An 11,937-nucleotide genomic window follows, 5' to 3' on the forward strand; every position below is an offset into this window, starting at 1 on the left:
GAAAGTGGTGCTTTGGAAAATTAAGCAGAAGAGAGTCTGGTGGTAGAGAGAACAGTGAGGAGGCACGTTGTCAACCAAGCACAGCATACGTTTGTTTATTATTTTAATATATATTTTTTTATTTCAGAAAGGGAGAGGGAGACAGAAACATCAGTGATGAGAGAAATCATCAATCTCTCCTGCACAACCCTTATGGGAAAGAGCCCACAACCTGGGCATGTGCCCTGACTGGAAATCCAACATAACTGTGACCTCCTGGCTCACAGGTTGGTGCTCAACCACTAAGCTACACTGGCCGGGCAGTCATAAGTTTATTAATCAATATATAAGTTATACCGTGTGTTAGATGTGAGGGATACATGAACGTGTAAGATATGTGTTTCTGAGGAAATTAGCAATCTAATTGGGGAGAGAAAACTATATAGAAGCAGCAGAACCCTACAGAACCTGCTACCAAAGTACACTGACAAATGTAACAGCTATATGTGGGGAGAAAACATCAGCCTTTAACCTTCACTGAGGAGGGGGCAGGGGAAGTGAGGCATTAAAGCTGGTGTCGCCGAAACCAGTTTGGCTCAGTGGATAGAGCATCGGCCTGTGGACTGTGGAGTCCCAGGTTCGATTCCGGTCAGGGGCATGTACCTGGGTTGCGGGCACATCCCCAGTGGGAGGTGTGCAGAAGGCAGCTGATCGATGTTTCTGGCTCTCTATCTCTCTCCCTTCCTCTCTGTAAAAAATCAATAAAAATATATTAAAAAAAAAAAAAAAAGCTGGTGTCACTCCCAGGATACCTGATGGCAGAGACAGGACAGATGTGATGGTATCTGGTCAAGATTCTCAGTGGGTCCATCTCTACCCTTAACAACTCTGTCCCCACTTAGGGCACCTTGATGCCCCTCTCTTTTAGCTTTTTCTGCTGAGGCCAAGCCAGGCCCCGTTTTGTCCTGTGGTTTTGCCTTTCTTCCCAATGCTCTCAGATGCACTCCTGCAAGCTGCTCTATTTATAGTACCATATAGCGGGAGGGGGCAATAGTCTTGTCCTCAAATGTTTTCAAATGAACTACACAAAACTGCGTTTAAGTCATAAATCTTTATTATATTAAGGTTAAGTTAAAGGAAATGTTTTATATAAAATATTGGGGAAATCACTTAAAAATATTTATCCTGGGGGTTAAATCTAAGTATGGGAGGTAGAACAGTCACATGGCTTCCATCAGTGATAGGACCGCTCCCAGGGGTCACTGCAGGGAGACAGGCAAGCCATAGGCTACAGGTGCAGCCCCGATAAGATACTTGAGACGGGGAGCCTGGCGGGCCTGGTTGACATAGTAGAGAAGAGGGGCTCCTGGGCCTCCTCCAAGCCAGCCCTGCAGCAGTGCCTCTGTGTAGCGGTCAATGTCACGGTCAGTCACATCCCAGAGGTTACCCAGAAACAGGGGACTGGGAAAAAAAAGAAGAAAAACAAAGGACTCTAAAACAGAACACACAGGAAAATACAATTAATAGTGGTGGTGGGTGAGTAGAGAAGATTGAACTAATGAGGAAGTCCCTTGGAACTAGGCTGGGAGGAAGCTGGGGCACAAAGGAGGAAAGATTTAAACTTCAGACCTAGGAAAAAACCTGGGGTGGGGACCTAGGATGGGCCTTGCCCCTTAAGACTCACCAGCCAGCCATGATATACTTGAGCACGATGCCAGCCCCCTCCAGGTTTCCATGCACAGCCAGGGCTGCACTGCTGCAGCCAAATAGCAGTGCCACTGCCCGACAGTTCAGCCTCAGGACAGCCTGCCCATCCAGGAAGTGGGCACCAGCCCCGTGCCCGGCATAGCTAAAGCAGAAGGTGAGATGAGTTTGACGTCGCTATACTAGGCCTCTGCTGTGTCTCCAGAGGTGCCTGAGCCAACCAGGGGCTTTAATACCCCAAAGCAAACCAAAGCAATACCCTCTCTGCAACAGGACAGCCTGCCCATCCAGGAAGCGGGCACCAGCCCCGTGCCCGGCATAGCTAAAGCAGAAGGTGAGATGAGTTTGACGTCGCTATACTAGGCCCCTGCTGTGTCTCCAGAGGTGCCCTGAGCCAACCAAAGCAAACCAAAGCAATACCCTCTCTGCAACTGCTTCCCCACCTCCCCACCCTCAGCACTCACATATATAAGTCACGCTCCATCAGGGCCTCCTGCACCTGTAACGGGCTCGGCACCTCCCCAACCACTCCTTTCCAGCCAGACTCACTGCAGGGAAAAGGTAGGAGTAAGAACAAGGGTCATGCCCTAGCCCGTCTGGTTCAGTGGATAGAGCGTCGGCCTGTGGACTGAAGGGTCCTGGGTTCGATTCCGGTCAAGGGCACATGCCAGGTTGTGGGCTCGATCCCCAGTGTGGGGCATGCAGGAGGCAGCCGATCAATGATTCTCTCTCATCATTGATGTTTCTATCTCTCTACCTCTCTCTTCCTCCCTGAAATCAGTAAAAATATATTAAAAAAAATAAAAGGAATAAGGGTCATGTGGCAAATTGGCAGAGGGATACTAATGAGAAGGTGGGCTGCAACATCTGATTCTTGAGAAAAGGACATGTCCCTATGCGTTGTTGCTACCCCTCCCCACTGTTTCTTACTCTTATCCTCCTGACCTGCTAAAATTGGCTCGAAATTGCTCCTCTGTGCTTGACAGGTTGTTGTGAGGGTTCAGAACGTAGAAGGCACTGCGAGGATCCACCCCTTGGCTCAGCACTGGCGAGGCCCCAGACTGAGGAGGAGACACTGGTGATTAGGATCCTGGTTTGGCTCCAACAAACTCCAAGCCCCATTCCATGACTGATCCATTCCCAAGACCCTCTATCTTCCCAATAGCCACCAATCAGCCCCAGTCTGCACTGCCCCAACCCTACCTCTTTGATGATGGCGTAGCTGAGTAGGAAACGGAAGGAGGGCAGCCGCGTGACAGGCAGTGCCCGGAGGCTGGGCATGCTCTCCCATGGCAGCTTCTGCAGGTCCTGGGCAAAAAGCACTCAGAGGTTACGGTCCCTAGCCGGGTATACACAGGAGTCAGAAGAGGGTGAGCTGGTGCCCACTGCCCGCCAGGCACTGCCTCTCTGGCCCTTAGCTCCTTACCTTGTCCAGCACTAAGACAAGGTGCCTACTGCTTGGTATTGTCTGCCCCTGAAGACGTCCTATTGCCTCACTCAGGAGTTCTTGGGCTCGCTCTGGCTGGGCGGGGCACAGCCCATAGGCCAGGGCCTGAATGTCTTGAGGGGTGAGGGTATTGGCACCACTGAACATGACCTGTAGGGGGAGAGTGGTCAGTGAGTGCCACAGCTTCCATTTCTACTTACAGTGGCAGGTGGGAAGGAATTAAATCCAACTTCTTTCCCTTCGCTGATTTCTCAACTCACTTTGAGCAGAGTGGGATCAGGATATTTCCAGCCACATTCCCGCAGCAACTCTAGTAGGCGGGAGGCCTCCTGGGCGGGGCCCGGGTCCTCACTGCGTGGCAGCAGCAGCCCCCTCCAGCAACCCAGCACATCCTTTTCTAGGGAAGCGATGAGAGCCTGAGTGCGGAAGAACAGGACCTTCAGTCAGAGATGAAGCTAAGTTTCTTTCCCGACAGGCACCGACATTCTGGAGATGAGGAAGTGGGCTTTCCAATGTGTGTATTTGTCTTACATATCTGCCAATGAAAAGGCAAGAAACTAGAAACGTTTTTCACTTGGTGAGACTCTGGGGAGTATAAATAAGACTCTGTTACATATCACTATAGACGGGTGGGCAATGAAAGCTAAAGCTGGGAAGCTGAGACATGGGCGTCAGTCCTTCTTCCTGTGTGTGTATACCTTTAAGTGCTCCATTGCCATAACTCCTCAGGTTTGGGGCTCTTGTTTAAAGTCCTTCCAACGTAACATTATTTTTTATTTAGGCCTACAATTCAAGAAAGGATTCGAGGTACCTTAGCACTGACAGGGCACCCCTGAGAAAGAAGACATTGGTACCCCAGGTCATTCGTAGGACAGGCCTGACCCCACCGCACCTTGGGGACACACACCTCCATCCTATGGTCCAGCGCTAGCCGCCCTGTCCACCATTCTCGCTTGTCAGTACAGCTGCTGTTCTCTTTCTGTTCCTTCTGGATGGCATCAAATTCTTTCAGGGCCGAGCTCAGAGGAAGCTTTGGGAGATGGGGTTGTGAGATTTCTGCTTGTCCACGTGATCACCATCTCTCTATCCCCCAGCCACGGAATGTGAGCAGTCTGACCAGAAGCCTACCTCAGCCCAACTTTGCTCCCCGGCCCAGGAAACGTACCTTGTTCTGGGAAGTTGGGATCTGCACAGTGACTGGGGGATTGTCTTTTTCCAGCCGGGTCAGCAGGAGGGTGTTGCCCACCGTTCCAGGCTGGAGGGAGGCCAGGGCCAACACACACACAGTCACCTCTGATACAGAATATACCCGGAATCATTTCGGCTGTTACAAGGAATTCCCTCCAATGTCTTCTGCACTCAGTCCCTATCTGGCACTCAAGACAACTTTAAGAAGTCTCCTCTGGTCACTGGAGTTCCAGGTGCTCTCACTTGCCCTAAGAGTTCCCTGGGAGCAGAGACCATGTCCTATACTTCTTTGTGTCCCTTACAGAAATGAACAAAGGGTCCTGCACAGCAGGAGGCACTCAAATAATCTGTTAACGTGTTTCATGCTAGCGTAGGGAGCCCGTGGACATCTGGACTTACCCCGGAATAAAGACATTGAATTTGTAAGTCAAAGTTGAGGTTAAAAAAAAAAAAAAAAAAAGACTTCCAGCCCAGCCAGTGTTGCTCAGTGGTTGAATATAAATCTATGAACCAAGAGGTCTTTGATTCCCAGTCAGGGCACATGCTCAAGTTGCAGGCTCAGTTCCTAGTAGGGAGCGTGCAAGAGGCAACCGATCGATGATTCTCCCTCATCACTGCTGTTTCTCTGTCTCTCTCTCCCCTCCCTGCTCTCTGAAATCAATAAAAATATATTATATCTATAAAAAAAGACTTCCAGATTTAGGGTATGTCTGTTTGGTGAGAATAACAAAATGACTAATCAATGAAAAGGTATGACATGTCCTTCCATAGGGATCATAAATCTATGTGAGCTAACTAATGCCTTAGACACCTTCACCCAGCCTTTCCGTAAGAAGATGAGTAAAAGGACAGGAGAGCCACCATACCCCTGGGGATCAGAGCCAGGCACTCCTGGAAACTCTCCTTCTCAGCCTGGGGGAAGTGGCCAGATCCCGACGTTCTGAAGGAAAAGAGGTGCCGGAGGCGGGCCAGAGGGATACCTCCAGGCCTCTCCTGGAGGCTCAGCCCCTGCAGCTGGTCTGCTATTTCCGGTGGCTGGTGCTTCTGGGCTTTGCTGCAAGCAACACAAGTAGGGGTGAGTTCTCCCTCCTTCGAAGTCGGGACACTCTCCCCCCATCTGCCCCAGCCCAAGTCTGCGGGATGGTGGACACTCACTTGAGCTGCCTGTGGAGGTGGGTGAGCAGCTGGTGGCGACAGGTGATAGAGACAGACTCGGTGACAAGGTAGGCAGTGGCATAGGGATCCTGGTGGCCCAGGCACAAGGCCAGGAAGCGGCAGAGGTGAGCGTAGAGCCCACTAGGAGGGCAGTGACTGACCCCACGGAAAGCAATGCTCAGTGAGTCACAGATGGAGTCCACGTCTGTAGAGACACCTAGATGAAGGTCAACACTTGCTATAGATGAGCCCCCTACTTCCTGGCGGACAGGAACTTGCCAAGGAGTCCCTATGTCAGCTCCCCCTTGGAAAGTAGCAGCTACCATTTACAAAGGGCAGTGTGCCCAGTAGGGTCCTATGTAACTCACATGCATGAACTTGCCCCATCCTCCCCAAACCCACTTGACAGTTAAGTCAAAAGCTCAGAGAGGTTGAGTGGCTGGCACACAGGTAGCAGAGAGTGCCGGAATTCAAACCCAGGTTCAGCGGCTACCAGATCCACGGGGGATCCAAGCCAGAACCAAGGACAGACTGGAAAAGCATTGGGATCCAGACACCTAAAGGCTCAGCCCTCTGCAAGTGACCGGACCTCACCAATGGCTACAGGGGCTGCGGGACGTTGGCGCCGAGAACCAAGGTCCTTGTCTGTCTCCTTGCTTGGGCATAGGACGGGCAGCTCCTCTTTGCTGGAATCCCGTCTCAACAGTTCACATTCTCCTATGGCTGTGTCCGGCCCTGGAGCTGGTGTCTTCCGATCTGGGGAGAACAGGCCGTTTCTACAGAGCTCCCTGCTCCTGCCATCCCCTCTGTTTTCCCTTCTAGGGTGCAGTCCGGAGCCAACAAAAGACTGTCTTTGGCACTATTATTTCTGTGCTGTGGTCCCAGGCAGCCTCCCCAAAACATATGCATCTCTACCTCCCACCTTTGCCATCATACCTGCGGCCGAGTCTTCCCCATCAGAGCCCCGGAGGATCTCAAAGCTCATTTCCAGCTGGTTGTCAGTCAGCTCCTCCTCAGGGATGGTCCGCATAATCTCAGGGCCCAGCTCCTCACCATATCTTGACGCCACCTTCTTGGCTCTCCGGGTCCTGCCGCTGTGGCCAGAGGGTCCGAGGGCACTACCTGGGTCAGCCACCGCATCAGTCTTCACACCTGGGCCCTTCCTAGCCTGGCCCCAGCCTCGCCCCCGAGAAGCAGTGCCCCGTCTCTTGGGCTCCTCTGCAAGCCGTGCCTCTACTGGGTCTTCCAAGTCACTGTCATCACTGAAGTTCACCTGGGATGGGAGGGAAAGGGAGACGGGCCAAGGGGCCTTCAGTGACAAGACATCATCTGACAGCAGATGGCGCTGTGGCGGCACCGACACGGAGGCCATTGGGGAAGATTTAAGAATTAACCGCCCACAAATACTGCCACATTCAGGCAGGGGCAGGAACTCCCGGGCGTGGAGACAGGGAGAGGAGGGGGCACCAGAAGATGAGGAGGAAGGGTGAGAGGGGAAAGGAATCCTCAAGTTAAGGCAAGTGCCTTCTGGTCAAAACAACGGAAGACTTGGAACTAGTTCTTCCTATGGAAGATGGAGGGGTCCTGCAGGTAACAGGGGAGCTCAAGGTGCCGCCAGGCCTTGGGAAGCTATTCCCTAAGGGCCCCTGCTCTATAGAACTCTCCTCTAGGGCTATCCCCACCCAACACCGCCTGGCCCCGATCCCACCTCACCTTCAGGCGCGTCTGGACTCTCTGTTGTACCTTCGGGGCCTTGGGAACCTCAGGTTTGCTCTTTGTAGGACATACTTCCTCAAACACGGTGAAAGGGACTCGAGGGCCAGCCTGCCTAGGCCGGCCAGGGGGCTTAGGTGTACACGGTGTTCCTCCACCTTCCCGACCTTTCCGAGAGGTATTGTGGACGGGCAGGGCAGCAGAGACCGCCTGTTGGCGCCCTCGTCTAGAATGGGTTTGCTTCCGAAGCTTAGCAGGCTCTGAGCCTGGGGGAGTCTTTATTGATGGTGGCTGCCAGCCCCACGAGCTTGCAAAAAGTTGGGTAGTGCAGCAGCTAAGGCCAGCCAACTTCGTAAAGGCCTGCATCAGGAGCAGGCTGGCTCGCCAGGGCTCCAGGTGGGGTATCCGTGCTGCCACAAACTTCAGCCCTGACTCTAGGACCTTCCTCAGGCTGTTTGATGGCTGGCTCAGCCCCTCCTGTGCCAGCTGTGTGTATGCCTGAGCCAAGATCTCATCAAAGTGGCACGAGTCGGGGTAGGGAGGTACTTTGTGATTCAGGGAAGCTTGCAGGGCTTGGCCGAGGCGCTCAGTGGCTGCAGGGCAACCCTTCAGCACCACCTGCAGGAGATTCAGACCCTGGGCCTGATGGCCCAAGGCCAGTCTCACCCCGGCTGTGACCAACACCCAGCGCAGACAGACTGCCGAGAGGGCAGGGCTGGCACAGAGTGAGCAGTCACAGGTGGGCAAATGGGTCAGGAAGCCAGGGCTGGGCTGGGGTTTCATTTTCAGGATCGGGGAGGAGTTAGTAGAGGGTGCAATGGGGCCCGGCTCCTTGGCCACAGTGGCCACCAGCTCCAGAACAGGGCCTCTGAGGAAGGGCTCCTCCTCTGGGAGCTCTAGAGGACGGGGGCCTGGGGCCCGCTGCTTCCCCTTCTGCAAGTGGACTTTCTTCACAGAGTCTGGGCGCTGGGCTGGTCCACAAAACTCTGAGGAGAGAGCAGAACAAGAATGATAAAACTAGGAGACATGATGCCAAGTGCTTCTCGAGCTACCCCGGGGTCCAACTCCCTCATATGTGTGTTAATTACTTACTCATTACTCACATATTACTGTACTAACATATTAAATATTAGTGTGGTTTATTCTTTTGTTTTAATAAAATCCCTAATGTTTTCTTTCCTTTCAACAGTGGACCAATACAGCCGACAAAGCCCCCATTATTTGCAGCTCAGAAGACAGTGTGGATCAGTAAGGCCGGCCAGCACCAGGAGGCCCAAGTCTTAATCCTGGCTTCTGCCCCCGACTAGCCCCGTGATTCTGGCCTAAAACATTGAATTTCTCAACTGTCTCATTTTACAAATGAAAAAAAAAAATCCATGGTCCCAATTGACTTTTCAGGGTATTGTGTGGGTCAAATGAATTACTAGAGATAAAAGGGGTTGATAAGAAAAAAAAATCATAAATACAATATTTTATCATTAGCTTAAGCCTCCTGAGGACACTATATTTGTATTGTCTAATACAACAGTCACTAAATACATGTGGCTACTGAATGTGTGAAATGTGGTAAGTGACTGAGGAACTGAATTTTAAATTTTATTTAAATTCCATTTAACTATAAATGGCCCAAATGTATTAGATGATACTGAAAACTAGAACCAAATAGGGTTAGTCCTGGACAGATTATCCAAAGGAGGGGCACCAATGGTCTGATTGAAATAAAGGGAGTTTTGCCCTGGGACCAGAAGTCTCTGATTTAAAAGGAAACCAAACCCTGACATAGAAAGATTTGTTAAATAGTGTATGTGTCCCTCTTACCATAGCCCATGGGCATGGGCATGGCTGCTCACCTGTGCAAGACTCAAGCAGGAACAGAACCTGCTGCAGGTCTGACTGACAGAGGTCAATGTCATTGCGTGCCAGCTCCAGCTCTCCCTTCAGCACCAGGAACAGGGCACACCTTGTTGGGAGAGGAGATAATAACCAATTAGTGGAATCCTTTGCCTTCCTGGAGAGTCTTTTTGCTCCTTTCCTAGGCAGAGCCATCAGTCTTTTCCAGCCTCCGCTCCCTGGGGAAAACCTTCTACGCTGCCCTCAAACCAACTCCTCCTTGTGTGTGAGGACAGGATTTCCCAAACTGCATTATTGAAAAAAAAAAAAGGATCCTGTGGACAAAGAGATTTAAGGAAAGACTGTACACTAGATCTCCCATTTGGAGATTTATTTGTGTATTAGCATATTGGAGGACATGAGAAGTCCTATAGGAAATAAAAAACAGTCAAACTTGATTAACTCAGCATTTTCCACTTATTTAGCCATGGGAGGGGTTCCACCAACCCCTCCACACATAACAGGTTATTAATCTGTGGAATAGTTTGGGAACCCATAGTCAAGGCATGGGCACTCAGGTTCCAGAACTGGCATCCTCTTGGTCCCTGTACTCACTGGGACGGTATCTGTAACTTCGTTGTAAGTTTCAGGGCCTCCAAGCAAAAGGCCTTGGCTTCGCTCACACTGCCCAGGCGGCCCAGGTGGGAAACCAGCTTCTCGGAGCAGCTCAGCACCTCTGTAAGCACCTGCCATTTTTGTACCAGATTTTCACCTGCAGTAGAGGAGAGAGACAAGACCATGATCAGTCATAGCCTGGATCCCCTGGAGACAAAACTGCCAGCCCCACCACCTCGCCTATTTATTCTTACAGGACGTTGCTCTCCTCCTTGGACTCACCATAGTCCAGAAAAGGTGTCTCCACGGCTGCTTTCTGAGTCGAGAGTACACCACTGCCCATGAGCAAGAGGACGATGCTTCGGAGAAGCTTGTGGGAGTCGATGAGTGCTGTCTCAGGTGTCTGCCAGCCTGTGCAAGTGAGGGAGGAGGGGACAAGAAGGGAGATGATGTGGCCTGAACTTCACCACCTTCAACTGTTAAGATAGCAAATGCAAAGCATGCTGCTACTCTTTTCCATATGCACCTAAGGCAGGAAGAGCTAATGAATCACAGAACTCCCTGAGGCTACATGGGGTCTCAGGAACATTGTTGGTATATATCCCAGGCAGTCACTAGGCAAGCGATTCAGCAGCGGTTCTCAACCTGTGGGTTGCGACCATCGGAAAACACATATAGCATATCAGATATTTACATGACGATTCATAACAGTAGCAAAATTACAGTTATGAAGTAGCGACAAAAATAATTTTATGGTTGGGGGTCGTCACAACATGAGGAACTGTATGAAAGGGTCGCGGCATTAGGAAGGGTGAGAACCACTGGATTAGAGTCAGTAGGAGAACTGAAACTCATTTGCTATCCCAGGCCTGTTCTGTGCAGCTTCTGGTTAGGTTCATCCACATAGCTGGACAGCAGAGGGGACAAGGGCTGAGAAGAGTTGACAGTGCACAAACCACACACGTCAACCAAGGAGGGCCATTCACCCTATCCTTTCACCTTGGGCACAGAGCTGCTTCCACAGAGAGGCTGAGAGGCTGTCTGACGAGAGGCTAAGGTAGACTGCCACCAGCTGCAGGGCCTGGACACGCAGCAAGTACCAGGCCTTGGATGACTTTTGGAGGGCAGGATCCTGAAGCACAGCCAGCAACAGAGAGGCGCCCTCTGTCACCTGAAGAAGGAGGGGGGCCAGAGGAGAGCAGTGAGGTCAGATTGGCAATTTCAGAGCTTGAGATGCCCCTGGAGATCATCGGGCCCAATCCCCTGCTGTTCAGAATGATAAAAGCTATAAAAAACTGTATCGTGAGTGGGCCTAAGACTTGGAAAAGTCACACAGCTACTTTATGAGGAAATGCAGGTGTTTTGGATCCCACTGGATTTCAGGCGAGGGCGCCAGTGTCACCCCAGATCCTATTCAGGGAGACTTTCCTCCTTGCCCTTGAGGAAACTGGAGAAAAGGGAAGGGAAAGTATCTCTATTGGAGGAATACTGGTGAACAATTCTTTGGAAGGCAAAGCTAGGAAATAGCATTGCTTCTCGGGGTCAGGAATATTCTTAGCTCCAGGGAATTCTCAGAAGCCAGACAAAGATCTAGAAAATCCTAAAATCCTTCTAATACCCAGGACCTTTGGGTATACGAACGTGAGGAATACCTTGTGGTAAGCATAGTAAAGTTGACTTCTCAGTACGTCACAGGTCAGGGAAAGGAGCAGGTACGTGTCAGTGGTACGATCCAGAAGCTTCAGACTTGATTCTGCCTCTTCCAGGTGTAACTAAGGGAGCAATCGGGTGAGGACACTGGTGAGGAGAGGCAGCCCGAGCCTTCAAATTAAAGTGGATTAAAACACAGAACCTAGAGACAGAACCTAGCAAGAGAACATGGCAAAAGATCCTGGACAGAACCTGGCTACAGAACTTGGCTGGAGAACCTAGACAGAACCTGGCGACCGAACCTGGCTGGAGAACCTAGCGAGAAAACATGGCTACAGAACTTGGCTGGAGAACCTAGACAGAACATGGCAACAGAACTTGGACAGAACCTGGCGACCGAACCTGGCTGGAAAACCTAGCGAGAGAACATGGCAACAGAACCTGGTGACTGAACCTGGCAGAAGAACCTGGTGACCGAACCTGACTGGAGAACCTGGCTGGAGAACCTAGCGAGAGAACATGGCTACAGAACCTGGCTAGAGATCCTAGCTAGGCTGCTGATCAACTGAACGCTGTCTCCGTGTCATTCCTTCTTCACCGACTCTGTCCACACCTTTGGCGACCCCTGGACCTGCTGGGGTTGGACCCCCGCCCTG

At 51.3% G+C, this 11,937-nt stretch overlaps 1 protein-coding gene across 1 annotated transcript in view; it reads right to left on the minus strand.

Annotated features, from left to right (window-relative positions):
- Positions 1–1,075: 1,075 nt before the first annotated feature.
- The window catches only part of ESPL1 (extra spindle pole bodies like 1, separase), a 19,918-nt gene continuing 9,056 nt past the window's right edge, over positions 1,076–11,937 (minus strand). The window contains exons 12-30 of the mRNA XM_015559597.1: positions 11,284–11,403; positions 10,631–10,802; positions 9,914–10,042; positions 9,632–9,788; positions 9,037–9,146; positions 7,187–8,172; positions 6,410–6,746; positions 6,068–6,229; positions 5,474–5,690; positions 5,185–5,372; positions 4,296–4,423; positions 4,038–4,160; positions 3,391–3,546; positions 3,110–3,280; positions 2,887–2,991; positions 2,629–2,744; positions 2,148–2,231; positions 1,664–1,828; positions 1,076–1,440 (exon numbers count right to left, since the gene is read on the minus strand). Coding sequence (XP_015415083.1) covers positions 1,239–1,440; positions 1,664–1,828; positions 2,148–2,231; positions 2,629–2,744; positions 2,887–2,991; positions 3,110–3,280; positions 3,391–3,546; positions 4,038–4,160; positions 4,296–4,423; positions 5,185–5,372; positions 5,474–5,690; positions 6,068–6,229; positions 6,410–6,746; positions 7,187–8,172; positions 9,037–9,146; positions 9,632–9,788; positions 9,914–10,042; positions 10,631–10,802; positions 11,284–11,403 — 3,828 coding nt within the window. The 3' untranslated portion in view covers positions 1,076–1,238. The remainder of the gene's footprint in view (positions 1,441–1,663; positions 1,829–2,147; positions 2,232–2,628; positions 2,745–2,886; positions 2,992–3,109; positions 3,281–3,390; positions 3,547–4,037; positions 4,161–4,295; positions 4,424–5,184; positions 5,373–5,473; positions 5,691–6,067; positions 6,230–6,409; positions 6,747–7,186; positions 8,173–9,036; positions 9,147–9,631; positions 9,789–9,913; positions 10,043–10,630; positions 10,803–11,283; positions 11,404–11,937) is intronic.

Source organism: Myotis davidii, unplaced genomic scaffold (assembly GCF_000327345.1).
Source record: "Myotis davidii unplaced genomic scaffold, ASM32734v1 scaffold233, whole genome shotgun sequence".
Classification (NCBI taxonomy): domain Eukaryota; kingdom Metazoa; phylum Chordata; class Mammalia; order Chiroptera; family Vespertilionidae; genus Myotis; species Myotis davidii.